Genomic DNA, 27,121 nt, shown 5'->3' on the forward strand with positions numbered 1-27,121 from the left:
AGGCTTCAGTCTCCCTTGCTGGGGTTGTGTAGTAATTTTTGTTGTCAGACGGGTGTCATGGAGCAATGAAGTTTGAAAAATCCTGAATTAAACATTTACAAATCTTTCCACATTATGTAAAAACCAAGCACCTGTGGCATCGCTGCTGAGAAGAAAATGCCACATCAGCTCCACACAGGAGCATTTTAAAAATTCAGGCCCTTCTCTCTGATCTAGCCACAAATGAGCTAATCAGCTGGAAAGTTCCCTTTCCAGTCATTGTTGAACAGCAGGAGAAGGGACTGCGGGACAACGAGTTAATCAGCCCTGTGAGAGTATTTATCTGGCAAGCCAAGCTGGTTGCTGTGACATGCAAGGACACACAAGACCACAGGAGCTTTCACATAAATTTTCAGTCCCCAGCAGCATTCGCTTTAACTCTTTTCACTCAGGGAGACTGTGGACTGAAATCTCCCTCAAACCCTTTTCTTGTTGTTTTTACTTCTCTCCCCCTCCCATGTGTCTGTTATTTAATCTTCATGATGAGGCAGCACTGATTGTGCTTGGTTAAGATCAGTGTCCTGATAAGAACTGAAACAGGGTTTTCACAGTCAAACAAACACTTTAAGATAATTCATTGACTCTGAAGCCATGCTTAGAAGAGCCAGGAGAGGCACTTTAAGTGCTAAGAGTTCCCAGTGCACAGAGAGCTTCCAGAAATATGAAAATGTTCAGCTGTGTGTCTTAGTGTTATACAGCCTGATTCTCATTTCACAGTGGTGTAAATCAGGAATATCTCCACTGAAGTCTGTGGAGTTCCACTGGTAACTACAGTAAGTGAGAAGAGAATCATGCCCTTTGTTATAAATTATTGTGCATATCAGATCAAATATTCTGCTGTCATTTACCCCAGTGACTCCCCTGTCAAAGGCATTACTCTGGATGTCCCCTGAGGTAACGGAGAGAAGAATCTGGCCTAGTTTGTCGCTGCTGTTTGCAGTGCAGTTTACATCTCATGAAAGAACTGGATGAGTTTGTCATAAAGATCTGGGTTTAGAATCAGACCAATTTCTGAGCCGTCACACCCAAGTGAGAAGAAAAGTGGGAAATGACACAGAATGGATGACTTTTAAAAATCATTTTTCAGTTTCACTTGGATCTTTAAATTCAGCAATTCTGCTTTGGCTGCTCCTTCTCTAATGCCTCTTACAACCTTCTATAGCCCCTCACCCACATTCACACATGCGCACACACACTCTCACACTCTCTCTCTCACGTGCAAACACGTCTGAAATGCCTGTGTGCAGAAGAGACCACTGTAAAGTGAAATCTCTCCAGGAGCTTAAAGAAATGTGCACTGCAATTTATAAGACATTTTGCTTTGTGCTGACAAGAGAGGGTCTTGCAGGAAGCTTTGCCATTGTTCATTGCAGTGTGTCTTTTGAGTGTCCCTCTGGCACTTTCCCCTAGCACTTAAGTGACTATAATAATGGGACTGTAGTTACAGCCCCAGAGTGGCATCTGTGAGAGCATATGGTTTTGCTTTTGATTTACAAACAATTTTTTTACTGTGCAAAGTGAAGAGTCCCAGATTGACAGCCATGTCACGAGGAGACTGAAGTCCTCTATATAACCGCTGAACAGGTACTGATGGTGAAGCAGCCTGCAAGACAAGGCGAGAAAGTTGTTAAGTTTTCATTCCCATTTGGTCTTAGACCGAGACTGCCAGCAAGGGTGCCAGTTAGTGCTGATAGTGGTGGGGACAGCTGTCTACTGGGAACTGGACTGGAGCGACCATCTTGTTGCTATCACACAGCCATCAGATGGTATTGATTTTTGGTCACCACCTTCCTGTGCTGGACTTCAAATGGTGACCCAGAGGTAAAAGGTTAGGGTCACATTCCCAGTTCTACGAGCCATGCAGTCTCCCTGACATCATGGGGTCAGCTCATGTTTTCACTTTGTTTAGTAGGCTTCAGGCTGACTTTAAGGTATGACTGAAGGGGACTTTTTCATGACTTTTCAGTGTTTTCTTCTGTCTCTGTGTGATGAGAAGGCTCAACATGTTCTCAGCAAAGTTTCCCATTAACCTCTCTTTGTTTTCTTGTCTTCTAAATTACAGAGCACCACTGACTGTCCACGGATTGTACCTGCCTCGCTAGAACCAATGCCCACAGGGGCTTCTCAGGACATCATGATCTCACTGGCTAATGCTGCTTTCTCCAAGGTAACTGAATTTGTAGGCAAAGCAAAAAGGTTCAAATGAGCTAACGAAGTGATCCTACTGTGGCACATAACAAGTCCAAGAGCCAGACTACTGGATTCTGCTGAGGGAGTGCCACCCTCTGTCCATACAGGAGTGAAGTCCCATATCCTCAAAGGTATTTAGGTACCTAACGCCCATTAAAATCTAATCCTAAGCAGCTTACCCATTTCCACCTTCATTAAATGCAGAGATAGCTGTACTAGCAGAGGACATTCATGGAAAGTAGCCATCTGGGTGGGTGGGTTGAAATAGAAAAAGCAAAGGGAAAATTCAGCTTGCATACGGACATTCTCTAGGGGCCTATTATAGTTCATGCCAGACCTTTCATGGCATGCGTGCAGTATGTGGATTTATGCACATTGTAAAATATCCTCTAGAACAAAATGTTTGTGGGAAATAAAATTCACACTTTTGGTGGATATGTTTTCCATGTTCCATCCTGTGAGTGTGCAGGTGCCTGGCTCTCATAAGGGAATGCTCACCAAGCAGTGCGCTGGGCAATCTCCGGGGCCTTGCTTCTAGAAAAGAAACACTGTTAAAAGGGAAAGCTAGCATGAAGACCAAGTTAAGTCCAGAAATATAGGCAGAAAGCCCCGCACTAACCAGACTGGCACAGAAATATATTTTAACTTTACTTTAAAAGAATGATGTCCCTTTCTGTGAAATGCTTTGGCATGTAGGTGGTTGCATGGGGCAAATGCAAATCATAGCCGTGGCCACAGAGTGATGCATTCTGGGATGTGTTTTGGAAGCCAGGAAGGGACAGAGGAAATAACAGAGGGGTGGGGAAATATAATAAATGCTGGTATTTATGGAAAACTGTTTTGTGTTATTTTGGGTCAGGTTCTCAAACCTGCATGTGCAATTGTGGGCCTAATTCATCTACACGGTTACCACAAAAGCAGATGTCAAATGGGGAAATGTGCACACCAATGACCACTTATCTTGTCTTTTATTCAGAGTGATGAGCAGATCTTGGACATGTCTTCAAGCGTAAAGGGTTTGGGCAGCAGGATCAGGCTGTAGGGCTCTGATGTTAACAAAGCTTTGGGAAAACCTTGTTCTGTACATTGTACCTAGGGTGACCAGACAGCAAATGTGAAAAATCAGGACGGGGTTGAGGGGTAATAGGAGTCTATATAAGAAAAAGACCCAAAAATCGGGACTGTCCCTATAAAATTGGGACATCTGGTCACCCTAATTACACCAGCAAAGAGAACTGTTCTCTGCTGTAACTTGGTTGCAGTTTCCTGTCTAAGGTCTGGCATTTGTAAATAAGGATGTGCCCCTGTATTGTCAGCAAAATGGAAGAAAATCCGGCTTCCTCTGTGGAGCCACAAGGTGGCTAAAGAGGAAGACATAGCACATGTAACCTGATCAGCAATGGAGTAAACAGGAAGGTTACTGAGGCACCTCAATTCCCAGAGGGCAGCCCAGACAACTACCTTGCAGTTTGATTTCCTCACTCCTCCAGTCTGCAAAATCCTCCTGGAGCAGCAGAGCAAGATTAGTTCTGCTGCATTTCTCAGGAGAAACTCTGTAACTCATGATCATTCCCAGCACAGAGTGGATCCAGGAAGCGAGATCCATTGCTGCTGCTATTGACACTGCTAATGTGTTAACGAAAGAGGCAGAGGGCATGGATCAGTTTAAAGAGCATACGTTACAGCAGGGGTCGGCAACCTTTCAGAAGTGGTGTGCTGAGTCTTTATTTATTCACTCTAATTTAAGGTTTCGCGTGCCAGTAATACATTTTAACATTTTTAGAAGGTCTCTTTCTATAAGTCTATAATATATAACTAAACTGTTGTTGTATGTAAAGTAAATGAGGTTTTTTAAATGTTTAAGAAGCTTCATTTAAAATTAAATTAAAATGCAGAGCCCCCCGGACCGGTGGTCAGGACCCAGGCAGTGTGAGTGCCACTGAAAATCAACTTGTGTGCTGCCTTCGGCACACATGCAATAGGTTGCCTACCCTTGCATTACAGATTGGTGTAATGATTAACAGTGAAAGGATTTCAGCCTCTCCTGCTGCCGCAGGTGTGCTGTGTGAGTCAGTTGGCTCCTGCCATGAATCAGGAGCTTCTTTCACGTTTCAGGCTCTTTTATCAAATCTGTGCGGTGGTTTTTAGGGTATATTTAGTGCTCATTGAAAGTGCTGCATTGAGCCTCGGAGACGGGACTTATTCACACAGGATGTGTACACTAGGAAGTCTGGGAGCAGAATTTGGTCTCTGTTGTTATTAGTAACATAGTGTAGGGAAATTTATTTTTGAAAAATACTGTGTGCCAGATCCTTAACTGTACCATAGCTCTGCTCAGCACAGTTGACACTAGGGCAGGGATTCTCAAACAGGGGTCGCAGGAGCTGCTGGAAGCGGTGGAGGCCGAGGGACGTACTGGCCACCACTTCCAGCAACTCCCATTGGCCCGAGCTGAGAGCCGCGATCGGCTGGATCTGCGGACTGGGCAGGTAAACACACCAGCCCGGCCCGCCAGGGGCTTTCCCTACGGAAGCAGCGACCCCTGTTTGAGAAACCCTGCACTCGGGGGACAAAAGTGGCTTTAAGCCCAGATGACTGGTCACATTACAGTTCATCTTAACCAAGACAGCTAGAGACCAGTTTGGCTCTTGCTGTTACTTAGAGCAGCCTCAGAGCAACTCTAAATTCCACCCTTATAAAAGCCCCCTACAAGTCACTGTGCTGGCTGAGGATCTTCAGAGTACTATACACTTTGGTTATGCCACCTCCCACCCCTACTCAAGAGGTGGATTCCCTCACTCCAAGGGAAATCTTCAGTTGTCCTGCCAGAGCAGCTTTCCTGTAGCAGACAGGGGCCAGGATCTGTCCCTTGTGTGATTTTTAACATGGTGGCGATTAAGCGGTTACTCCCTTTGTTATTTATCATTAACCAGGGTTAATCAGGATCTGTAATCCCCAAATTCAAACCATTGGGTCCTATTCCAATCTCTGACTAAGTTATCCCATTGGTAACTACACTGATCTATGGCGTTACTTCTGATGTTCACAGAAGAAAGAGGTCAGAATAAAGCCCTGCAGCTCCGTTCATCTCTGATTCTGGTGGAAAAAATAGAAAAGTATATTGTTGCAAAAACTCTCTCCTCTCTTCTCTTGCTTTTAGGATACTGTTTTGGAATGTCATTTTGAAACTGACAGGACGTTTGAAGCCAGATGGGTGAACACCTCCACCGTTCAGTGCAGCAGTGTCCTGGTAAGTATCTGGGCAGAGGGTCTGCAAGGCAGTCTGGGTTTTATTCCAAACAGGGGCATTTGGATAGTGCCCATCTCATCCCTCCAGCTCCCTAACATACAACAAATAAAACACTCTCACACACACACCCCCGCCCAAATAATGCAGAACTGGAAAGGAAACAAAGCAGCTTTTAGCATTACCAGAAAGATGCCCCAGAGTGCTCTTTGCATATGCTGATGACTGGGGAGAGCATTCCGGAGTCACAGGCACTCTGCTTCCTGTCTTCTCTGCCCTATCCCATGGGACTGTCTAGCAGCTCTCACCCCACCCAGTCTCAGCGTTAGTACATTAGTTCCCAGCATGTCCCAATACACTTCACTGGCCTCGTTTAGAGAGTTCCTATTACAGGGTTCATCTAATCCTGTTGCTTCTAATCTGCCCATAGGCAATGCTCAGTATTGCAGGAAAGAGCATTCTGTCACTTGGGGCTCAATCTTGCAAGGTGCTGAATCCCCCCAACTCTTGTTGGTGTCAGTGTGAGATGAGGACCCTCAACATCTTGCAGAATTGAGCCTTTACAAGGCCTAATCATGTCACCACTGCAGTCCATGACAAAAATCCCCTTAGCCTCAGTGGGAGCAGGCTTCTGCCCTGTATCCTCTGAACATATGTCAGAGATTTGTGGAGAGACTGTATCAGCTATGGGGATGGTGGGGAATTTATAATAACCATGAAGAAAAAGATGCTGTAGCTGTCGCCTGAAGAATAATCCCTTATTTACATACATTGATCTCAGTATCCGTTAGTAATTTCTCCAAAATATTCAAGTTCTCGTAGTGTCACTGTAGAGTTAGGTGCTACCCCTGCAGACCAGGGTTCTGACAGAAACATTTTAAAAAAAAGGTTGAGGGAAAACTTTTCCTTTAGTCATATATTTTGGTGAAACATTTTAAAATATGTAGACAGGGCAGACTTCTACATTTTCTTGCTCATTTCCACATAGAGATCAGCAGATACAGGCCCCTGTGTTAAATAATACCTCCACAATGGATAGTTCTGCTTTTGCTGAGGTCTCTGTGAAAATAATTAAAGAGGACAGAAGAAATACCCCTCCTTTACTTTTCCCCTGCTTCCTCTATTAAAGATTGAAGCCTTTCATTCTGAGAAACAATGCTATAAAGTATATGAGCACTGTTATAATGAAGGATGTTAGTCATCGAGTGTGTGTGTGTATGTGTAGGGGGTAATCTGCTATTTTAGTAAATTTCATTAGAATATGTTCATTTCTTTCTTCGTGCAGCTCCACACGTCAGAAAAAAGCCATATCTTCCCGGTAAACCTTCAGCTGAAGGATAAGCCAGACAGATTCATTGACAGTCCACAGATGATGACAGGTTTGGGCTGAAGATATTTTTCACTCTCCTTTAATTTGGTTAGGTTAAAGGCTCCTAGAAAACTAACAAAATACTAGAGTCATGAGAGAGAGAGTGTTCTAAGTATCAGATGCAAGCACACAACTCACGAAAATCTTATACACACAGCATAACATACACGAGCATGTGTGCACACAGACCACATGTCAGGTACATTTACACCCCCCCCAGACAAACATACATACAAAGCCATAGACATAAATCTTGCACACAGACACAAGATCACCCTCAGGCTAACACCCCAGTTTAGACTGCTTGCTTGTCAGTAGTGTATAGAACAGAACATGCTGAAATAATAGATCTCAACAGAAAATGTGAAGTGTCTCCCAGGGTCAGTGAAGGAATTTAGCTCAAAGGAGATAAGCATAGATAGGGGAGGGCTCTTGCAGAAGCTTTTATGGGAACTGGGATCAACATTTAATGCATTTTAAAAATTCACTTTTAAAAAAATCTTGAGAAGGAATAGAATGTATAAACATAATTCCCCCAGACCCACGCTGCATCTCTGGGAAAAATACAAGGGTTCTTTGAAAAGCTGCTTGCTGCATCAGCAAATTAAACAAGGAGCAAAGAAGTCAGATTAAACGTGCACCCAGAGCAGTGGGGGAGTAGTGGAGCCCTACTGTGGCAGCTTGTCTACTCGGTGGTGTAATGCGCGCCACAGGGGTCTGGTTTCTAAAGTGCGCTAACATGTTGCACATTATTTGGTCCATGAAGACCCTGCTGGTGTGCACTAAAAGTTCCCTAGAGAGCTTTAGTGTAGCACTGAAACAGGATTATGTTAAAGCACACTAAGGAGCTTTTAGCATGTACCTGCAGGGTCTGCATGGGCCAATTAATGCACAGCCTGTTTAGTGCGTTTTAGAAATCACACATCCCCCAGCATTGTGCATTACCCCATATGTAGACAGGCCCCTAGATTAGTGCAGAACAAGCTCAGTAGACTGGCCTGCCAAGCCTTAATGTTCACATGCTGACTGCCTCCTCTGTGCTGCCTTTCTGCCTTTGCCATGCTTTGAACTCTCCAGCTAAACCTGCATGTAGCATCTATGAGGCAGGTTCTCCTCTCACTTACACCAGCTTTACATCATTGTGACTCCAATGACTTCATTAGAGTTACTTCTAATTTACATTGGTGTGAGAGGAGAATCAGGCCATTAGCATGAGCTAGTGAGAAGATACTGACTAGGCTGAGAAACACTGAAGCACATCTATTATAAGCCCAAACAGACAGGTTTCCTGGTAGGGTATGGCACGGTGGAAGGAGGCATCTTGCAGGGGAATCAGGCAGTGGGGAAAACATTGAGTGAGAGGTTCCCAGGGGAAGAGAAGTACTGCTGGAGGGGATCAGGATGAAGGCACTTTGATTTCTTGATCTAATCTAGGTGGTGAGTAGCAGAGGGAAAGGGGCACTGGGCTGGGGTCACTTCTCTTCATAATAGAGGATACTTGAGTCTCAAGATAAGTTGGGATCAGAAAAGACAGAGAGGGGAACACCTGTAGCCTCTTAAATCACAGAGTCCATCAAAGAGCGATGTGACCGCAGTAGGGAGTGGGGCGGACTGACCGGGAACGTGGTCTAGTTTTACTGGGGCTGTCTGCATGGGGGATGGGAGGGCAGGGGATGACTTTAGGTGAGGGACAGGACCTGAGCCTGTAACCTGAGCCAGGAATGGAGGTGAGGAGAGTCAACACCTTTGCCCACAAAGCTGAATAAAGGAAGAGAGACTGCTGGAGAGGTTTTTAGTTTCAGTTTTGGGCTGTCTGGGAAAGGAACCCCAAGTCTGGGGTCTAAGATCCGTGCCCCTCTCAGAGGGACCTGACTGAGGGGGTCCTGGTTGTATCTACAAGCCCTGCTTGGGACTATGTTCCTGTTATCTAATAAACCTTCTGTTTTACTGGCTGGCTGAGAGTCACAGTGAATAGCAGGAAGTGGGGGTTGCAGGGCCCGGACTCCCCCACACTCCATGGGAAGCATTGAATTCAGACCCATAGTAGCGTGGAGGAGTGGTTAGTTTATGTGGACGAAGTTTGGATTCAAGTTTGCATAACTTGAATCAACCGCTCTACCAACTTCTCTGGTTCCACTCTACCTTAGTCAGATTGGTACATTTGAAAATGTATGGGCCAGTTATATAACAGTATAACTCCTCTATTGGCCTAGGTCCAGCTACTTTTGATTTTCCCCACTCTCGCTGGTTTTCCCTACCTTTCTTTATCAGTCTTTATTCTAAACCATGTTTCAATCGCCGAAAATATCAAAGCACGTGTAAGCCCATTACCTTAGTATTAATATTACCCAGTGTAACACAGTAAGTCAGGGAGCTAAACCAGCAATTCTTGCATGGAAAATAGAAGATTTTCATGCATAATTGTGAAGACTCAATACCCTAAGCATAGGTGGATTATTGTATTATGTGGGGAGCTGGGAAAGGGCATTGGACCCCAGACAAAAAATTGACAACAATTTGATTAAGTGGTTAGAGCTGGGAGATAAGATTCTTAGGTTCTCTTCTTGTCTCACCTCTGACTTGCTCTGTGACTTTAGGCAGGTTCCAGGGGCCAATGTTTTCAAAAAAGTTCATACATTTTAGAGATCTCCATTTCAGGGTGTTCAGTTTGAGACAGCCAAGGTCTGATTTGGTGACATGCTGAGCATACACAATTCCAGCTGAAGTCAGTAAGAGCTATGCATGCCCCTGGAATCAGGCCCTACATCTTTCAAGTAGGGTGCTCCAAAGCAGAGGAACTCAAAATCAGTGGACACTTTTGAAAATGTAGCCTTTTGGTGCCTCAGTTTCGCCTTTTGTAAAGGGGTGATGGATCTGCATATGAAGGTTTGGAGGGATTTGTTAATTGTGTGATAAAGTTCTTTGAGATTCCCCCAGTGAACAGTGCAAGAGAAATGCCATTTCTGAGTATAATTATTTCTGTGTTTTACACATTCCTGCAAACGTGTGGGTTTGAGGGAATGGGGAAGTGAAAATAATGTTTCCTGAACATGTCTAATTGTTGATTCATAGGATCAGGGCTGGCGCTTGCATTTAGGCGGCTTAGGCAATCGCCTAGGGCGCCAGCATTATTAGAGGGCGGCATTTTGCTGGAGGGGGCAGCAGGGGGCTCCAGTGGACCTGCCGCAGTCGTGTCTGCGGAGGGTCCGTTGGTCCGCAGCTCCGGTGGAACTGCCGCAGGCATGCCTGCGGATGGTCCACTGGTCCCGCATGGCTCCGGTGGACCTCCCGCAGGCACGGCTGCAGCAGCTCCACTGGAGCTGCAGACCAACGGACCTTTCACAGAAATGGCTGCGGCAGCTCCACCGGAGCCGCGGGAGCGGCACGCGGGGCGGCGAAATGGCCGTGCGCCTAGGGCGCAAGAAACCCTGGCGCTGGTCCTGCATAAGATACCCACATTTCAACAACTAAGGGCCTGAGGGTTGAGAAGGTTATGTAACCCAGGCATCAGGTAATAAAGAGGTGAAAGCACTGTAGGAAAATCATTAGGAAGCAGGGACAAGCAGACCTAATGGGAGCAGTGAATCAAGAGAGCTCATAGCTGCTAAAGGGAAGGAAGGGGAATGTAAACATTGTACAGAGCATTGTAGCTATTAGATTTTTGTCCCAGAAAATGGAAGCAATATGATTGCTTTGCAGCAGGATGGAGTCAGCTGTGCTGAGCTGCTTCCCATGTGGATACAGAGAATTAGAAAAATGTAATATAAACTGACAGAAGGGTTGTTTTTTTAATGCTAAATCATATTGTAGTGGGAATGAGTGCCCAGTACTGCTGGGAAATCCTTAGGATTGCAGCCAAGACCCCTTCAGCTTGCTCTATGTGCAAACCGTCCTCCTTGCCTGTTGGATTTCATATGCTATATGGCTTAATACAGATATTTGGTTTGGTGTTTGATTGTATAAAGCTAAGCACAGTCACGAAAGACCCAGGCTTGGGAACTCACACTCTCTTTTGTCTCTTGTGGTTTAGTGGAGGTCTATAACTGTGCCACTGGAAGCACAGACTGTTCTCAGTGTCTGGGGAGAGAGGACATGGGGCACCGATGCATCTGGAGTGAGAGCAGCTCCATTTGCAGACTAAACACTGAATCCCCACAGATCCCAGTCATTTGTCCTGCTCCGGAGATTAGGAAGGTAAGACTTGAATGCAGCAGAGAGCGCATTCTGTTGGTCAGCATCACTCCATATAATGTAACAACACAGCCTTGAGTTTCAAAACCAAGGAGAGGGTCACAGGTGTAGCATCTATTACCAGTCATTCAGTCAGGACAACTGAGAAATCCTCTTTTATCCTTGGTGCAAGACAAGCTCAAGATTGGCACCATTCTGTTCACTAATTTGTTATGCTGCCCATTCACCTGAAAACTCCAGACTCACTGCAGATGATATCTAGGTACGATAGGATCCAATCGAGTTCACTCTAGTGGGAAAAACAGAGCTTGTCAGACTCTCCAAGGCCATGTGTTGTTTGGGGAGATGGGAAAATCAAATGGATTCATGCTGAGTGATTTTTCAGAATCAATCAGAAGATTCATTAGCTAGGAATAGACATTACAATGGGTACAGATAAAATAATAACTTGTACCCAAAACTCCATCCAGACATGCCCTGGAGCTATAGTGAGGTTCACAGTGTCTGAGTGAACTTTATGTCAGTGTGTTTTAGAGATGGTCCAAAGTCTAGATCTGGATCCCAACTTTACCACTGTCCTGAGATGTTCTGGAATCCTGGGTTTTGATTAGAGATAGGGGACTAGCCACCAGCTTCTACTCCAGATGCAGAGTCCCAGAGAAGAGTATTCGGGAAATACCGAGATCAACTTCGTGGGAATGGGCAAAAATCTAGAGAGCAAAGATCCTATGGAAACCAGCTAATGAATCCACCAAAGCAGGGATGAGCATACAGCTATCCACTCACAGGCTGAGTGCTGTAACATTGTGTGTATGTATTTTGTGTTTCCCGTAGTCAGTTCCTTCTTGTCACTATCACATGGCCAACAGTGGGAAGGGAATGTTCTCTGATGAGCCTCCCCCCGCCTGCATATAAAATATTATCAACTCCTTGCCAAAAAAATAATGGAAGCAAACCACAAGAATTCAGGTTTCAGGATGTCACAGGATTGTGATGCTATTTCCTTAGCAGACACTGGGCATTGAATCTAAATCCTCCATCACAGAAACATGCCAGCTGTGTGGTAGCGTTTACAGAGTCGTCCTCAGGAGAAGGAGAACAACTGTATAGGGAAGGGGCACCGAGCATAGTAGTGGAACATTATCAGCTGTAACCAGCTTGGCGGAAGAAGGAGCCTCCGTTCTTGACCTTCCACCCCCTGGCTTACGTCATGTTGTGTTGGCAGCAGCTACAGTGAGTGGCAAGCTGCAACCTCTCCAGATACACCCTGAGAAAGGCTGATGTTACTAGGCAGCTTTTGCTGGCCTTGTTTGTTGATAGGTTTGTTAAATGTAAAGGGCCTTTTCTAAGAGCAGCATATTTAACTGGACCAGATGAATAACGAAATCAAACAGCCAATTGGCCCACTGCAAAACAGACAGTAACAAAGCAAATCTCCCATGGATATGCAGTAAAATGACATGACAGCCTGCAGCATTTACGCTGTTTGCAATGGTCCCATCCCAACTAAGCAGGGTGTAATATTCAGATGTGACAAAGTAACAAAGTAATTCAGTAGGAGGCAACCTGCTCTCTGACTCATTCAAGAGATCAGTGCCCCAGCACGATATTAGGGGAGGAGTACTTGTGCCCTGGCAAATGTTCAACTCATTATTTATTTGTCTGTTTATTTGTTGAGCCTAGAGGCCTCCATTCAAAGGTCAGAACCCCATTGTGCTAGGCACTGTCCACACACATAATGAAGAGATGGTCCTTGCTCCAAAGAACTAACAGTCTCAGAAGATTCTGCTGCTCCACTCTGTCTCCTAAATTGTAGTGCAGAGCTGCTGTGTTTCTCTCCAGAGGTGGCTGTATTTTCAATGGCAGATGCAGTGATCTCTGTGCCCACAGAGGGAACCAGAGTCACCCCAGAATTATAAGGCCTTTTTGTTGACAAAGCTCCTGCAGGAAGAGCACACCAAGGAGGTGGCCTATGCATGTGAAGCTGGAGCGTGAGAGGCAGGACAGAATCAGATTAAACGGAGTGTACACACATGCATATATACATACACAGAGGAACTAGACATTACTTGGGAATCAAATCAAAAAGATTTTTCTGCAGGTCTGTTTTAACCCATTCCCCTTTTCCTTTGTCTCCTTGGCAGATTGAGCCCCTGAGCGGGCCCTTGGAAGGAGGAACTCTGCTCACGATAAGAGGAAGGAACCTGGGCCGTAGGTTCAGTGATGTCGTTAATGCTGTCAAGATAGGGAGTGTGAGATGTGCACCGCTCTGGGACAGATACATGGTCTCTGAGGCGTGAGTAACTCAGGCTGAGCCACTGAAAAGCAGGAGACTGTGCTTAAGGATTGTTTATTTTTCCCCTTTTTCAGTTAGCCAATTCCCCCCAACCTCTGTGATGGGGAAATGGCTGGCTGGGTGACGTTGATAGTGACCCATTCAGTTATGCATGCATGCACCCACTGGGGACTGATAGTTACCAGCATTGAGCTGCTTTTCAACCTAATGAGACAAGTTTGGTGGGGGTCTCAGTTTTGCTTCCCGGTGTCTACATGACACACAACCCCACCCATACAATAGGCACTAACTGGCCACTCCTTAGTAGTCTCCACCAAAGACTGAATGGGACCAAGGAGACTCCCAGAGAAGGGCTGAGGCCCCTTGGTGGGACAGTGTGGGGGACGTATGCACAGCTGCTGCCTGTGGAGAACCTGTTCAGAGACTGCATGTAGAACTTTGCTTCTCCGAGCTGTCAAACCTTTCGCCTTCATTACGCGTCACATCAGTACTGTCTCACTTCATTATTTTCTAGCCTTCCCCATTATCACTTCCAGACAGGCTTGAGAGGAAAGCTGAGGTGATTGTCTCCAGCCTCCTTGGGAGTGAGAACCTCCACAAAAGCCTCAAAACTCCCCTTCCCCCAGCCAGTTTCCCACAGAGATGGTTATATTAGACTATGAACCAAGGTCAGACAGTCCAGAGTGCCCATGCTCTGAAGCAGAGTCTCCTGGCACCAGCAACTCCATGCCTGCTTGACAAAGAATTAGATTTTGCCCCTCATGCTGGAATAGCTAGACACTACTAGTAGGAGGCTCAGCCCGTGCTCTGCTATGCAGCTGAAAGCAAGAGCAGGTACTGGCTAAATAACTATGTCTTCTACGGATCCCTGTACAAGGCCACATGTATCTGTGAGACCAGTAGTGTTTGTTGAACCTTTGGCTGTGTCTCCACTGAGCTTTTCCTTGAAATATCCCTCTGCAGAGCTATTGTGGGGACAGCGCAGTGGCAGCTGCAGCGTAAACAGCGTGCAGCCATTCTGTGCCATTGTTGCCTTACCCGCCTCAAAGCACCTGTAGACAATGTGGTAGTAAAAATACAGGTGGCTGGTCTGTGCAAGCACTGCCACCATTGCTAGGCCCACTGGAGCTACATATAATGCAATGAGGGTGGATTACAAGGGAAAGCTCAATCTTACTTAGCTCTGCTCTTGCGCTGTTCTGACCTCCTCTCTTTTTCCATCTCTCTCTCTTCTGCAGGATTGTATGCCAGACTGGAGAAGCTCCCTCTATATTTTCCGATGTAGTGACAGTTAACGTGAGCAGGGAAGGGAAATCAAAGGAGCGATACTCCTATGTGGTAAGTTGCCACCATCTCATTGAGCCCAAATTCATCTCTGATGAAACTCTGATGCTCCACTGGCTTACATGAAGGAAGAATCTAGCTCATGGAGTCAGGAGCCATCAGCGATGCTTTCAGCTATTCACTTTATGGCCTCAGTCTGGCTGACTTTAGCTACCTATGTCAAAACAAAATGCCAAGAAATGGCTTCTGCTTCTTTCCACTCTGAATGTTAGCCCTCACATCACCATTTCCAGCCAAGAGAGGGGCACATGTCTAGAGAAGTTTGCCAACATTCCCGTCATTCTCTGTCCATATTCTTTCCTCCTTGCTTTCAACAGCAGCCCCACAGTATCTGTACAGTACAAAGTAGATAGTTTTGGGGAGCATAGGATCTCCCAGTTCTCTTCCTCAGCTTCTTCCTGGTTTCCATTTTGTTACTGCCACCATAGCCCCTGCTGTACTTCCTGCTTTGAATTTCAGATTTACACACATAGGTCAGATTGCACAGCACTTTATGCACAGGACTCATTATGTATTCCCTTCTGGAAAAAACAGTGTGCCCCACAAAGGATTTAGAAAACGAGATCCATGCCAAAAAGCATCAGATAGCCCCTACAGCACAATTTAAATGGATTCTCCCTGTTATTTAAATGAACACATGTCAAATAAATCCAAGACTGAAAGTAAGAACTGCAGCAGTTTTGCATCAGGGGCTCTTGTTGAGGCAGTGTGGATGTGTGTGTTGAATTAGGAGACTGTTGATAATTGTATATTCAATTACTTGACCACCCTTTGGTTCATTTATGAAATATATTCAAGAGACCAAATAACCAATGTCAGTGTCGTTTATTGCTAAAAGCCAATAATAATGTAGTACAGGAAAAAGGTTCAGTACAATACCAGTCTCTGGGAAGCTGACTCTCGCAGCTTTGTTACTTTCACCTTACACAGATAGTGTGCTTCCAAAGTTGTATCCCTAAGGCAATCTTTTTTTTACTTATTCTGTTTACAAATAAAAGGTACCGCGTGTGTCATCTGAAATTAGATTTAACCAGTTTTCTATATTGTTTTGCTGGTACCATAGCGTTTCTGTTATCTCTGTTCTGAACACATGCATTCCAGGTACCAAGGAGCATGAAGACGCCTAGGTTTTTACCAGGATAGAACAATATATCTAGTCCTTTTCCTTCGGGACATTCCAGTTCTGGCCTAGGAGAGTAACTCTTTACCTGTTGTTATGGCAAAACACCCATATGTCCTGATCCTGACATTTTCTCCATCTACTTAAGCCTAAGCCTTCTTCCGCTAATGCGAGGAGTTACGGAATATTTGACACTGCTGAACAGAATTGTTTGATACAATATGTATTATACAACTGAATGTATAATACATTCAGTTAAGCTAACTTCCCAACCCTTACATTAATACTAAGCCTAACATATGTGTTGGGTAACAAGACCTGGGTTCTAATCTCAGCTTAGTGATTTGCTATGTGTAGGGCCCTACCAAATTCACAGCCATGAAAAATGCGTCATGGACTATGAAATCTGGTCTTTTGTGTGCTTTTAACATATACTATACAGATTTCACGGAGAGATCAGCGTTTCTCAGCTTGGCAGTCCAGACCAAAAAGGGAGTTACAGGAGGGTCAGAAGGTTATTTTAGGGGATCGCAGTATTGCCCTACTTCTTACTTCTGCTCTGCCTTCAGAGCTGGGCAACCGACTGGAGAGCAGTGGCTATTGGCCAGGTGCCCAGCTCTGAAAGTCAGCGCCCTGCCAGCAGCAGTTCAGAAGTAAGGGTAGCAAAACTGTACCATGGCATCTTTACTTCTGCGGTGCTGCCTGCAGAGCTGGGCAGCCGGAGAGTGGCAGCTGCTCACTGAGGGCCCAGCTCTGCAGGCAGAAGCACAGAAGTAAAGGTGGTAATATCATGTGCTATCCAGGGCTGTCCCTAGCCATTTTGGTGCCCTACGCAGCCCCCCTGCCAGGCGGGGGCGGGGGGAGCAGGACTCCGTGGGCGGGCAAAAGCAGGATTGGTGTTTCTCAAGACCTCTTTTGGTTAACATTGTACAGTAGCCCATGGAGATGCTCATTCTTCTCTAGTGGTCTGAAAGAGACCAGTGCTTCTCTTACCTTTATGACCAAGTCTCAGGTCAAACCCATTAGTGAGTAGCCCAGTGCAGTTTAGGACAAGTCCACTGAACTGATTCGTATACCAAGTACATGCTACTTTACTATAATTCTTTGGGTTTGTGCTGTGGTTTTGATTGTCTTGGAAAACACCTGCTATGCATCACACAGGTTAGCTGACAACTACACCTGCACGCAACTAACCTTTAAAAATCTGGGCACATAACTAAGGACTCACCAAATTCATGGTCCATTTTGGTCAATTTCACAGTCAGAGGATTTTTAAAACAGTAAATTTCATGATGTCATCTATTTAAATCTGAAATTTTATATAATTGTCCCAGCTTCTAGAGGCCTGAAATAAGATGTCACCTGTCATTACTTCCAGCAAGTTGATTTTGGTTCCCCTCCAGCTCAGTGGAAGTTCACTGGGATCCTAGCGTCAGTAGGTTCAGGCTCCGGTAGATGTTAGATTTGTCACATCCAAAATGTCCCACAAGGGCAAAGCTAGCTGGGTTAGAATCATATTCATGTGATATCATAAGGGTGGTGCAGGCTTCAAATGCTGGTAAGATCCAGTTGCTTTTCCTGCAGAGTTTGAGATTTCTAGAGAATCATGAGTTTCCAGGATGTGTCTGTTGTAAGCCAGAAAATTAGACCTCACAGCACATCAGCTGTGTTGGTGACACAGAGGTGAAAGAGAGTAAGGATTGGAGGCAGATGTGCTCTTTTTTTTTTAATTGTTTTTGGTGTGTGGGGGGAAGACATCTTGGGAAACATCTGAAAAAGCAACACCAACAAAAGAAAGAAAATCAACTGCCAGCGCCTTGAGCTGGAACCCTGCATTCATGACAGCCCTACATTCCCAGCCACTGACCAGCCTTGTGTCTATGGCCACACCGCTAGGCAGAGAAAACAAGAGGAGCCATTTTTCTGTTCCTCTCACAGGAAGGAGGCTGTCTCATCATCGGCTGCTTCCCTAAGCCTGGACTAGGAAATGGAACAAAACATGTGGAGACTGAAATCCGGGGATCAGTACCGGAATATATGTAAAGAAAACATTGGATTAAATAATGTCCTACAAGGTGTAGGGTATTATGGTTGAAACAGCAACCATGTTCCACCCCAGAGGTAGCTGCACTGCAGAGCTGAGTGATTTGATTCCTCTTTGTCAGTTCTGCTCTCACATATGCTAGGGTGAATATGGAGTGTAAAACAGATCTCACCATGTAAAACTGGCCTAGGTGAGATCTGAATGCCAGAACTGCTCGTGAACTACCTGACAATGTCTGACTCCCAGAAAATCCTTTGTAAGAAGCTAAAATGGCTTGCACAGGGATTGTTCTGTTCTAGGGGTTTCAAAGTCATACTCAGAAACGCATAAAAGAGATGGAATTTACCTCTACTGTAACTCCATTGCACCAGAGATACATTTGGCCCTTCGATTGTGCCAGGGCATTCCAGACAGGTCTCTGTGAGTAGAGTTGAACTTTCAGGAGTTACTGTGGAAAGTAACAATGCTACCAGCTGGTGATCAAGCTGCAAATGACAGACCCCAGCTAGTGGGGTGGGATTGGGCTGAGAGCTTGAGGGTCTTGGTGGGCACAAATAATCCTTTATATTTTGTATTATATATTTTAATATATGAGGAAGGGGCCCCATGCATGGGTCGGCTGCCTAAAGGCTTTGATCCATTTAAATTAACAAAATAAATACTGTAGAAATGGAAGACAATCAGAAACCCCAGGGGAAATGGCTATAGAGGAATATAATCCATCCCAGTGTGTGACAAGGTCAAGAAGAACTTGTAATATAGCAGGACAGTATGGCTGGAATTGACAGGAAAAGACATTAGTACCATGGGACAGTAAGCGATTTAACAATATTTGCTGCTATCAGCTTGCATGTATTTTTCTCAGCAATATATGAAGACTGTAGTAGAGCTGAGGTCTCCACAGTATCGTATATGCTCTGCAACCCTGCACATCTGGTTCCTCAAGGATGTTGTAGCTCTTTTACAGGGAGCCACAGAATGCTCTGTAAAAGGATTAAAAACTTATTTTTCATGCCATGTGTACTGTTCATGCCAGGGCAGGGAAGCTACCCAGTGAACTTGCCTTTGGAACTTCATTTGGGAGCCACATGGCATCCATTGGGTTCTCAGAATTTTATTGGGCACCAAAGCCTTGAACCTTGAATCTCAGTAAAATTTCCAAGAAGCTGCAAATATAAATAATGCACTTGTTAATTTCAGTAGCTTCCAATGGGGAGAGAGAAAGGCAGAGAGAAACACTGAGGGGCAAACCAACGCAGTAGCATCCCTGCTAGGAGCTGTCACCCCTGGAGATCTGGCTTTCAAACCTGCCTCAGGGAAATGAATTTGATGTTTGATTATCCAGACCCGGATGGATGCATGCCCAAATCACAAAACCGCCATACAATATGGCTTTATAGGTAGCCTCCTACTCAGGTGGGAGTTGGACCAAGGGAGATGTTTTCCTTATTGATTGGACACATGCCATTACATTCAGATCTGGATGCACATCATCCCAAGGTTCAAGGGGATTTGAATTCAGGATTCTGGTTTGGGCCCATGTGTGGTTTTTAGATTAGGATTTAGGTATATTTGTAGATTGGAGTCCTGAAGGGTGGCTCCGCTCTTCAATTCAGATAGGTGTAAGTAGCCTGTGTTATTTGGTCTCTCCCTTTGTTTGGAAAATGAGCCAGATAGATCTCTCTCTCTGGTGGTGTTACAGCACTGGCAACATCTGACACTAAAATGGAACTTGTGTCCAGATTACCACATTATGGGGTTATTGGGGTTAGGAAACTGCTGAAAAATCTCACCTTTCTTTCTCCTTTCTTTTTCTAGCTCCCTGAGGTGCAGTCTGTTGCTCCAGGGGCTGGCCCTAAAGCCGGAGGGACCAAAGTAACCATCAGAGGGAGTAATCTCAGCATAGGATCTGATCTCCGCGTCCTGGTCAATAGCACTAAACAGTGCACAGACCTCACGTAAGTGCTGTCTGAAGATGACCTGTGTTACTGTGTTATTGGACTGGTACTCAGGACTTGCTGTAGATGCACCAGTGAGCAGGAGTCTAAGAGCCTCAGCTAGTAGGAAGGATCATACTGTTATAGCCATTGATAAGAGAGTTGGCATTTAGAGGGAGTCCATTGAGCACTGCTGCCAGCTGGCATAATGGCTTACAGCCAAGGAGCCAATGACACCTTCCTAAAAGTAGCATCCAAATTTATCCACTGAGCTGCCCCCTCCTCCATCCCAATTGTCATGAGCAGCCTTGTGCTTTGCCAGTGTGGTAACATTGAGTTGTCATGTGGCCACTGGACTTAAGGATGTAGTGAGTTTCTCCTTTAGGACAAAGGCAGGAAGTTAAGAGTCATAGTTATTACTGAGGTGCAGTGGCTGTATTCCAGCAATGGCAGAGGTGATACATACAGTTGGTAAAGTACTCTGGGTCCTATGTAGTCTTGTGGTTATACACACAGCCCTAGGAGTTAGGTGGTCCTGCTTCTAGTTCCAGCTCTGTCAGTTACTTGCGATGGGGTGTTGGTCAAGCTGCATAGGCTAAAAAAAATTTTAAAGTGGCCAATAATTTTAAATGTACTTATTTTAAACAAATTCTGTATATAGTTTAACCGCGGATGAAATAAATTTAGCCATTCTTTTCACGCACCCTTGTTGAGTAATCATGTGTCGTGTTAACAGTGTCCACAGTCTGTCCTTTGCCATCCCCACCCCACCGTTTTCTTGTCTCTGTGTTGCATCTTGTCATTTCAATTGTAAGCTTCTCAGGGCAAGGACCTTATGCTATTTATTGTACTGCAAGGCACACTATTTGATGCTGTAAAAAGTAACAATGCTGGGTACCTCTGTTTTGAGGTGCCCACTTGGGAGCACCCAGGTGTCTCATATCAGGTTGCCAAAAGAGGAGACATCCCAAATCAGCTGCCAGTTTTTAGATCTTTGGCCTTAATCTCTCTGTGCCTCAGTTTCCTCACCTGCGAAATGCTAATGATAGTACCTCTCCCATGGGAATGGGAATTATGAGACAAGATCCATTGTTGGTGGTTGGTGCTTTGAGATCCTCCAGTGGAAAGCATCTAGAGTGCAAAGTATTTCCACTGTTAAAGGCACTCTCAAAAGACAAAGCCATTGTTGGATGTGTGGAGAAGCTACATGGCTTTGTGCTGCTTGCTGCACCCGAATGCCAAACCTTAGGCTGTTCACCTCACCTCCAACATTGGAGCTGTGGGAATGTCTCTGCTGCCTCATGTCATGCTGTCATAAGTAGATAGGTAAGGGTTAATTTTCTTTTACCTGAGAAGGGTGAACAAAGGGAACCAAACACCTGACCAGAGGACCAATCGGAAAACTGGATTTTTTAAAAGTCAGGGGCGGGAATTGGGGACTGGGGTCTTTTGTTTCTCCCGGCTGTGGTGAGAGCATCTTTCCTTCTATCTCCAAGCTTCTTTCTAATCTTCTGTTACCAAGTCTGAGTACAAAGGAAACCAATAGGTTGATATTGTAAGTTGTATTTACATGTGTGTAATTGCTGGACTGGTTTAAATTGGCTATTTTTTAAATCAGACTGTGTATTCCTAATTCTTATAACCAAAAGCCTGTAATTAACATCTTAATGCAGTGGGTTATATTTTTCTGTATTTTCTTTCTTTTTATATAAAGTTTCTTTTTAAAACCTGGTTGAGGTTTTTGGTTTTTCTCTGGTTAGGCTACAGGAAAGGGGGGGTGGAAAATCTCTTTATGTTAGCTTTACTAGGTTTGAATGCATCGCCTTAGGGAGAGGTTGATTGGCCTCTTTGTTTTGTATTCAAGGAGTTAAGTACTGCATCGCCCAGGCTCACCCAGGGAGGGAAGCTGGGGATCAGATAACGAGGAGACAAGGGGGAGGAACTTGTTTTCCCGTTTGAGATAGGAGACCCAGGGGTTCTGGGTCTTGGGGGGTCCCCCAGGGACGATTTTGGGGGGCTTCAGTGTACCAGGCACTGAATCCTGGTTGGTGGCAGCGAAATCAGAGCCAAGCTGGGTATAAGCTTGGGGGGAGTTTCATGTTAAGCCCCCAAATTTTGGATGCTAAGGTCCAGATTTGGGACAGAGGCTTTATCACACATGCACTCTTTGTTCAGCTGTTGTGCTCTGCAGCTGGCTATGTCTTTCTCTTTCCAGTCGAACTGCTACCACCATCACATGCACCATGCCGGCCGTGGAGCTCACTATGGCAGTGCGACTCTGTGTCCAGTTTGAGAACAAGTCTTGCATCAACGATAACGTCACATTCAAGTATGAGAGAAACCCGACTATAACAGATATCAACCCAACAAGGAGTCAGATCAGGTGAGATCCCTGCACTAGTGGAGACGGCAGAGTCTCTAGGGACCCTCCCCTTCCCTGTGTGGTCATTGAAATGTGTTGTTTATTTTGCTGAATGCAAATGTGAGTGTAGTACTCATCAAAGTGAAGTGCTAGCAGGACTGGAACATCAGAGGTGCTGCAGATCTGAGTGAGGGTGCATAGACACAGCTGTTTGATCTGCAGATTGAAGTGGGGGTGCTGCTGGTCACAACTGAGGTGCACAGCTGAACAGTGACCTCAGGGGAAGAATGTCTGAGGATGTTACAGGTCAGGACTGAGGTGCTTTGGCAGAGCAGTGTGGTGTCCCCAGGGTTGGAACACCAGGAGCTATCACAGCTCAGGACGGCAGTGCATTGGCAGAGCTACGTTGAGGAGTTATGCAGACACCTGCTGTCTGTGGGCCTAGTTCTAGCGAGTGTCTCTGAAATTCACACAGAAAATGGAACAAAAGCATTGACTGTCATCCTTAGTAACTTTACTACCCGTCTTCCTCTACACTGTGTAGGTGCCTTATGGAAGTTCAAGTGGGGGCCGACATCTATACTGCAATAAAACACCCATGGCTGGAACGTCAGCTGGCTCAGGCTGCGGGGCTATAAATGGGAATGTAGATGTTTGGGCTTCGGCTGGAGCCTGGGCTCTGGTACCCTGCGGAGAGTGGGGAGGGTCCCAGCCCCCTGGGCTGCAGCCCAAACATTTACACTGCAATTTTATAGCCAACAGCCTGAGCCCTGCAAGCCCAAATCAGCTGATATGTGCCAGCCGTGGGTGTTTTATTGCAATGCAGACATACCCTCTGAGTCTTAGGATTCTGACTGGCAATAACACTGCAGGCTGTCAACTGAGATTTGTAATTTTGTGTTTAAATTGTTCCTAATGCCACCACTTTACACTTTAAAGCATGTTACTTTGGTTTTATTTGTCTCCCCGGAGCCTCTAGACATCCTGTTGCTTTTGGATTTCTCTGTGAAATCCCAGCTCACTTAGCAGTACAATCTGAAAATGCAGAGCCTGAGTCTGACCACAGAAATCTGAGAATCCAGCACCTGAGCCTCCTCTCCAAAATGCCATGAAAGCAACACCCTCAGAAAGTAAACGCTACTAAGACTACAACAGTCCAATGGTATCTACAGCCTGCCTAGCAGAGCCATGACTCAGATCACAAGTACAATACCAAGGGTACAGGATGTGTGAGAATGCGCATCAATGACACACCCAACCCTCAGCTTCTTACGTGGAGTTTTATGAGTCTCAAGACTGGTGAATGGCAATAGCTGTATCTAAACACAGAGTGACAGCTACAAAATGTAGAGGCTCATATCCAAAAAGGAGCCCACTCGGGCATTTCTCATTCAACTGGAAACTGTTTTTTAAACTTCCTTTGGTTTCCAAATAATAGAATGTTGGAAACTTGATGGAATATTGTTCACACTGAATTGTTATTGTAGAGTTACTTGTGAATTCTCTCAATACTAATATGTTGCTGTAGGTGTGATCATGCAGTACCAGTAACTCAGCAAATAGTTAGATCTAATTTGGTTTATGGCATATGATGAGGAGTAAAGTTGTTTTAAAAGGCCATAGATCCCAAACAATTACACAGACCTGGCAAGAGCTTAACAGAGACAATAAACATGTGTAACAACAATATACTATGATCTATAGCAGTTTTAAGGGCTTAAGAAGGCCCTGACTATAAGGGCACTAGACACAAGGCACTGAATATATTGAGCCTGTTGGAGATTAGGGGATAAATCACGACCCTCCCCTGACCTCCCAGATTAGTTATTTGATATCACCATATCATTAAAGCAAATAGAACATGAAATGGGGAAAATGAAAAGCCACATGCAGGGCAAAGCCTGGGTGCAATTGCTGTTCAACTGAAGACACGAGCCACTCCTCCCTCCCTCCCTCCCAGTGAGGTGTGTGCCTCAGCAATCTCATTATTCTCTTTAATTGCTTGCACTTTGACAGCGCCTCATGCCACAGGCAGCAGGTCCAAAACACAAATAAATTGTCACAGGTTTTTTTCCCTAAATAAAAAAAAATGGTTTGAAAAATGCAGAACGGCCATTAATGCATTAATGTGCTGCTTGGCCCACTCAGGACTTAGCCTTTCTTTGCTGAGTTAAAAAAAAAGAAGAGTAAATCCTAATTCATCTAAGTATTGAGCTAGTTATGTGTTAACCCTTACATTACTGATCCCTGGGTAACCTGCTCTGCTGTGATCATTACATGTCCATTACTGAAACAATATGCTATTCCCTGAATATTCAGCAGCAGCACAGGTGCATTTTTCCTGCCTGTATCTGGTTAGTCTGGCAGCATATATGTTGTCAGTGATACGTGCACTTCCTTTCTCACCTCTTTCTTATTTTCCCAGTGGAGGCAGGATCATCACTCTGGAAGGACACGGATTTTTGATGGTTCAGAATGTGTCGATGGTGGTTCACAGCATCGGGAAAGAACAAACAGTAAGCGTCCTGCGTTAATGTAGCACAAAGACACTGAACCAGGTTGTCTGCCTGGTGACTGGGGACGTTCTGAATAATAATCTACTATCTATAAAAGCCAGGGGCCTGGTCTGTAACCCTTGCTGATGGGGCTGTAACTGGGATGAATGTTATGTTCCTTAGCTCAGAAGAATGACAGACCTAAGTTATGCCCATGCACTGTAATTATTCTTATTAATGTTTACAGTGCCATCAAGGTGCCTGGTGCTAAGTAGTGTCCGGCTGTTGGCGCACACAGTTGCCTGTCAATCAATGACTAAATGAAGCTATCTTATCCGAGGTAGCTGCAGCTGCTTGAGGGCTCTGGGCCTCTCAGGACACTTGATGACACATGACTGAGACTTAGGTTTATCCATTTTTGATGCGCGTGCTCTTTCCTGCTTTCAGAACTGTAAGGTTCACACCGACACTATGATTACCTGCCCCTCTCCAGCTGCCTCCAACCTCACTGTGGGGAGCAAGCCAGCGCCGGTGGACTTCTACATCAATGGACGCCTCTACATGGACGACAGGCTGGCTCCCGATGAGTACATGTACCCTGAGGAGGCCCAGCACACCAGCAAGTTCGGCCTAGAGTACTATGCCGACCCCCAGTTCTTCACAGCCAAGAAGGAGAAATGGATCAAGCACCATCCTGGGGAACCTCTGACTCTGGTTATACATGTAAGAGACTAACACAGGGCATCCTGGATTCTTGGCAATAAGACTTTACACTAGGAGGTAGCCATTTTCTCACTGTGAGGTTCTTCAGTGGGTAGGATACCTAGATACCATAGCGGGTGATGAGTGCCTTATAAATGCAGTAGAGGGAAGGTGTGAGGGGTGAAAGGAGGGATGAGTGGAGGTAGGGGCTAAGGAGGAAGGAACTCACAGAGGAGTGGACAGTTCATTCCCAAAGGTAATGCTAAATTCTGATGAGCCTGCAGTCTCCTGCTGAACAGATTAGGGTGTTGGAGTATGTAGTTTGACCAAGTGATACTGTAGGGGGATGAATTATGATACCTTAGTACTATATTTGAAAGATGTAGCAGCAAGGAGGGAGGTAAAACACTGGATATGGTTGGAACAGACCAAGTGACCAAAGAGTCTTTTCCATATCTAATGTCCATGATTGTGGAGTTTGGTTCTTGTAGAAATGGGCTCTGAATTCGTCTTTGATGGCTACTGTGTTAAATTAACAAGGAAGGCCGGGCAAATGAAGACTGAGTGGTTTGGACAATGTACAAGTTTAAAAGCCCTTGTTTGTTGTAGAATGTCCTCACCGAGTGAAGCATACTTCAAAAATACTCTCTGCCTCTCTCTAATCTAATGCAGCCATCCACAAGCTATCTAGGACCAGCCACTCCATTTCTCTCCCTCCCCATATACTATAGTCTCTTTGATATGTATTTGCCATGCACAACCAGGGCAGATCAAAGACAGTATTTGCCAGGCTTTGTCAGGGTGTTTATCCATTCCATACGCCACACTGAGAGACAACAAGGGACTGGAAACAGGAAAATGAGGAATGGGCGGAGGTTGGATTTCCCATAGAATGTTGGAAAAATGGAAGATGTCAGTGGGAGGGCTTTCCCAGGGCTGACTGGTGGTACGAGGTACAGGACGTTTACTAGGGCTTCCATAAAGAAGCCATTGCAAGTGGGCCTGGCGCTCTGAGGACTGACTAATTCACTTTGTTGTCCTGGTTTTCTTTTTGTAATTAGAAAGAGCCTGACAACCTAAGCCTGGAAAACGATGAGTACCAAGTGAAAATTGGCCTCATTTCCTGTGAGATACAGATTGTTTCAGACAAAGTCATTCACTGCTCAGTCAACGAGTCACTGAGCACATCGGAAAGACAGCTGCCCGTGACGGTGAGTCCCACAAGCCAGGATGGTCTGAGCTTGCAGGACGAGAGCGCTCAGTGTGTTGAACTTAATATACCAGAGAACCCTCATGTTAGCCTCAGGATTCCCTTAGCACTCACTGAAGCACTAAGTGAACACACCGCTGGGAACAGTTCTGCAGTGGCTGAAGAGGGGTGGACTAGATGAATGGAGAGGTCTTTTCCACCTCTCCTCTTTGTGGATGAAATACTGACCAGTGCTGAGCACCAGCACCTTCCACGGGATTTACTGGGGCTGAGCACCTCTCAGGATTTGGCCTAATGATTCTGTGACATCTAAAGCATGGAGAAGGCAGCCATTTCCCTGCAGGTTCTGGGGTGCTGACAGCCAAATGGTGGCACTTGGTCCTGGTCCTGGTTGGTTCATTTGAGAACTGGCTGTTTTCACTATAAGCTTTAGCGGGAAGTCCTACAGTTCCAGCAATGAGTGTAAAATCCCACTGTCACTTGATCCTTCTCCACTAAAAGGTTTTTCTTTGAATGCCTCGCGTGAAATGAGTTTAATGGTTCCCAGCCTAGTTACTAGTCGTCAGGCCCCCTTG

At 45.3% G+C, this 27,121-nt stretch overlaps 1 protein-coding gene across 1 annotated transcript in view; it reads left to right on the plus strand.

Moving 5' to 3' along the window:
* Positions 1 to 27,121, plus strand: part of PLXND1 (plexin D1) — a 138,333-nt gene that overhangs the window by 55,456 nt on the left and 55,756 nt on the right. Inside the window, exons 9-19 of the mRNA XM_032784260.2 lie at positions 2,102 to 2,206; positions 5,390 to 5,479; positions 6,762 to 6,855; positions 10,876 to 11,039; positions 13,181 to 13,332; positions 14,571 to 14,670; positions 19,659 to 19,798; positions 21,993 to 22,160; positions 24,565 to 24,655; positions 25,082 to 25,357; positions 26,398 to 26,547. Of these exons, the coding sequence (XP_032640151.1) occupies positions 2,102 to 2,206; positions 5,390 to 5,479; positions 6,762 to 6,855; positions 10,876 to 11,039; positions 13,181 to 13,332; positions 14,571 to 14,670; positions 19,659 to 19,798; positions 21,993 to 22,160; positions 24,565 to 24,655; positions 25,082 to 25,357; positions 26,398 to 26,547 (1,530 nt within the window). The remainder of the gene's footprint in view (positions 1 to 2,101; positions 2,207 to 5,389; positions 5,480 to 6,761; positions 6,856 to 10,875; positions 11,040 to 13,180; positions 13,333 to 14,570; positions 14,671 to 19,658; positions 19,799 to 21,992; positions 22,161 to 24,564; positions 24,656 to 25,081; positions 25,358 to 26,397; positions 26,548 to 27,121) is intronic.

Source organism: Chelonoidis abingdonii, chromosome 17, assembly GCF_003597395.2.
Source record: "Chelonoidis abingdonii isolate Lonesome George chromosome 17, CheloAbing_2.0, whole genome shotgun sequence".
Classification (NCBI taxonomy): Eukaryota; Metazoa; Chordata; order Testudines; family Testudinidae; genus Chelonoidis; species Chelonoidis abingdonii.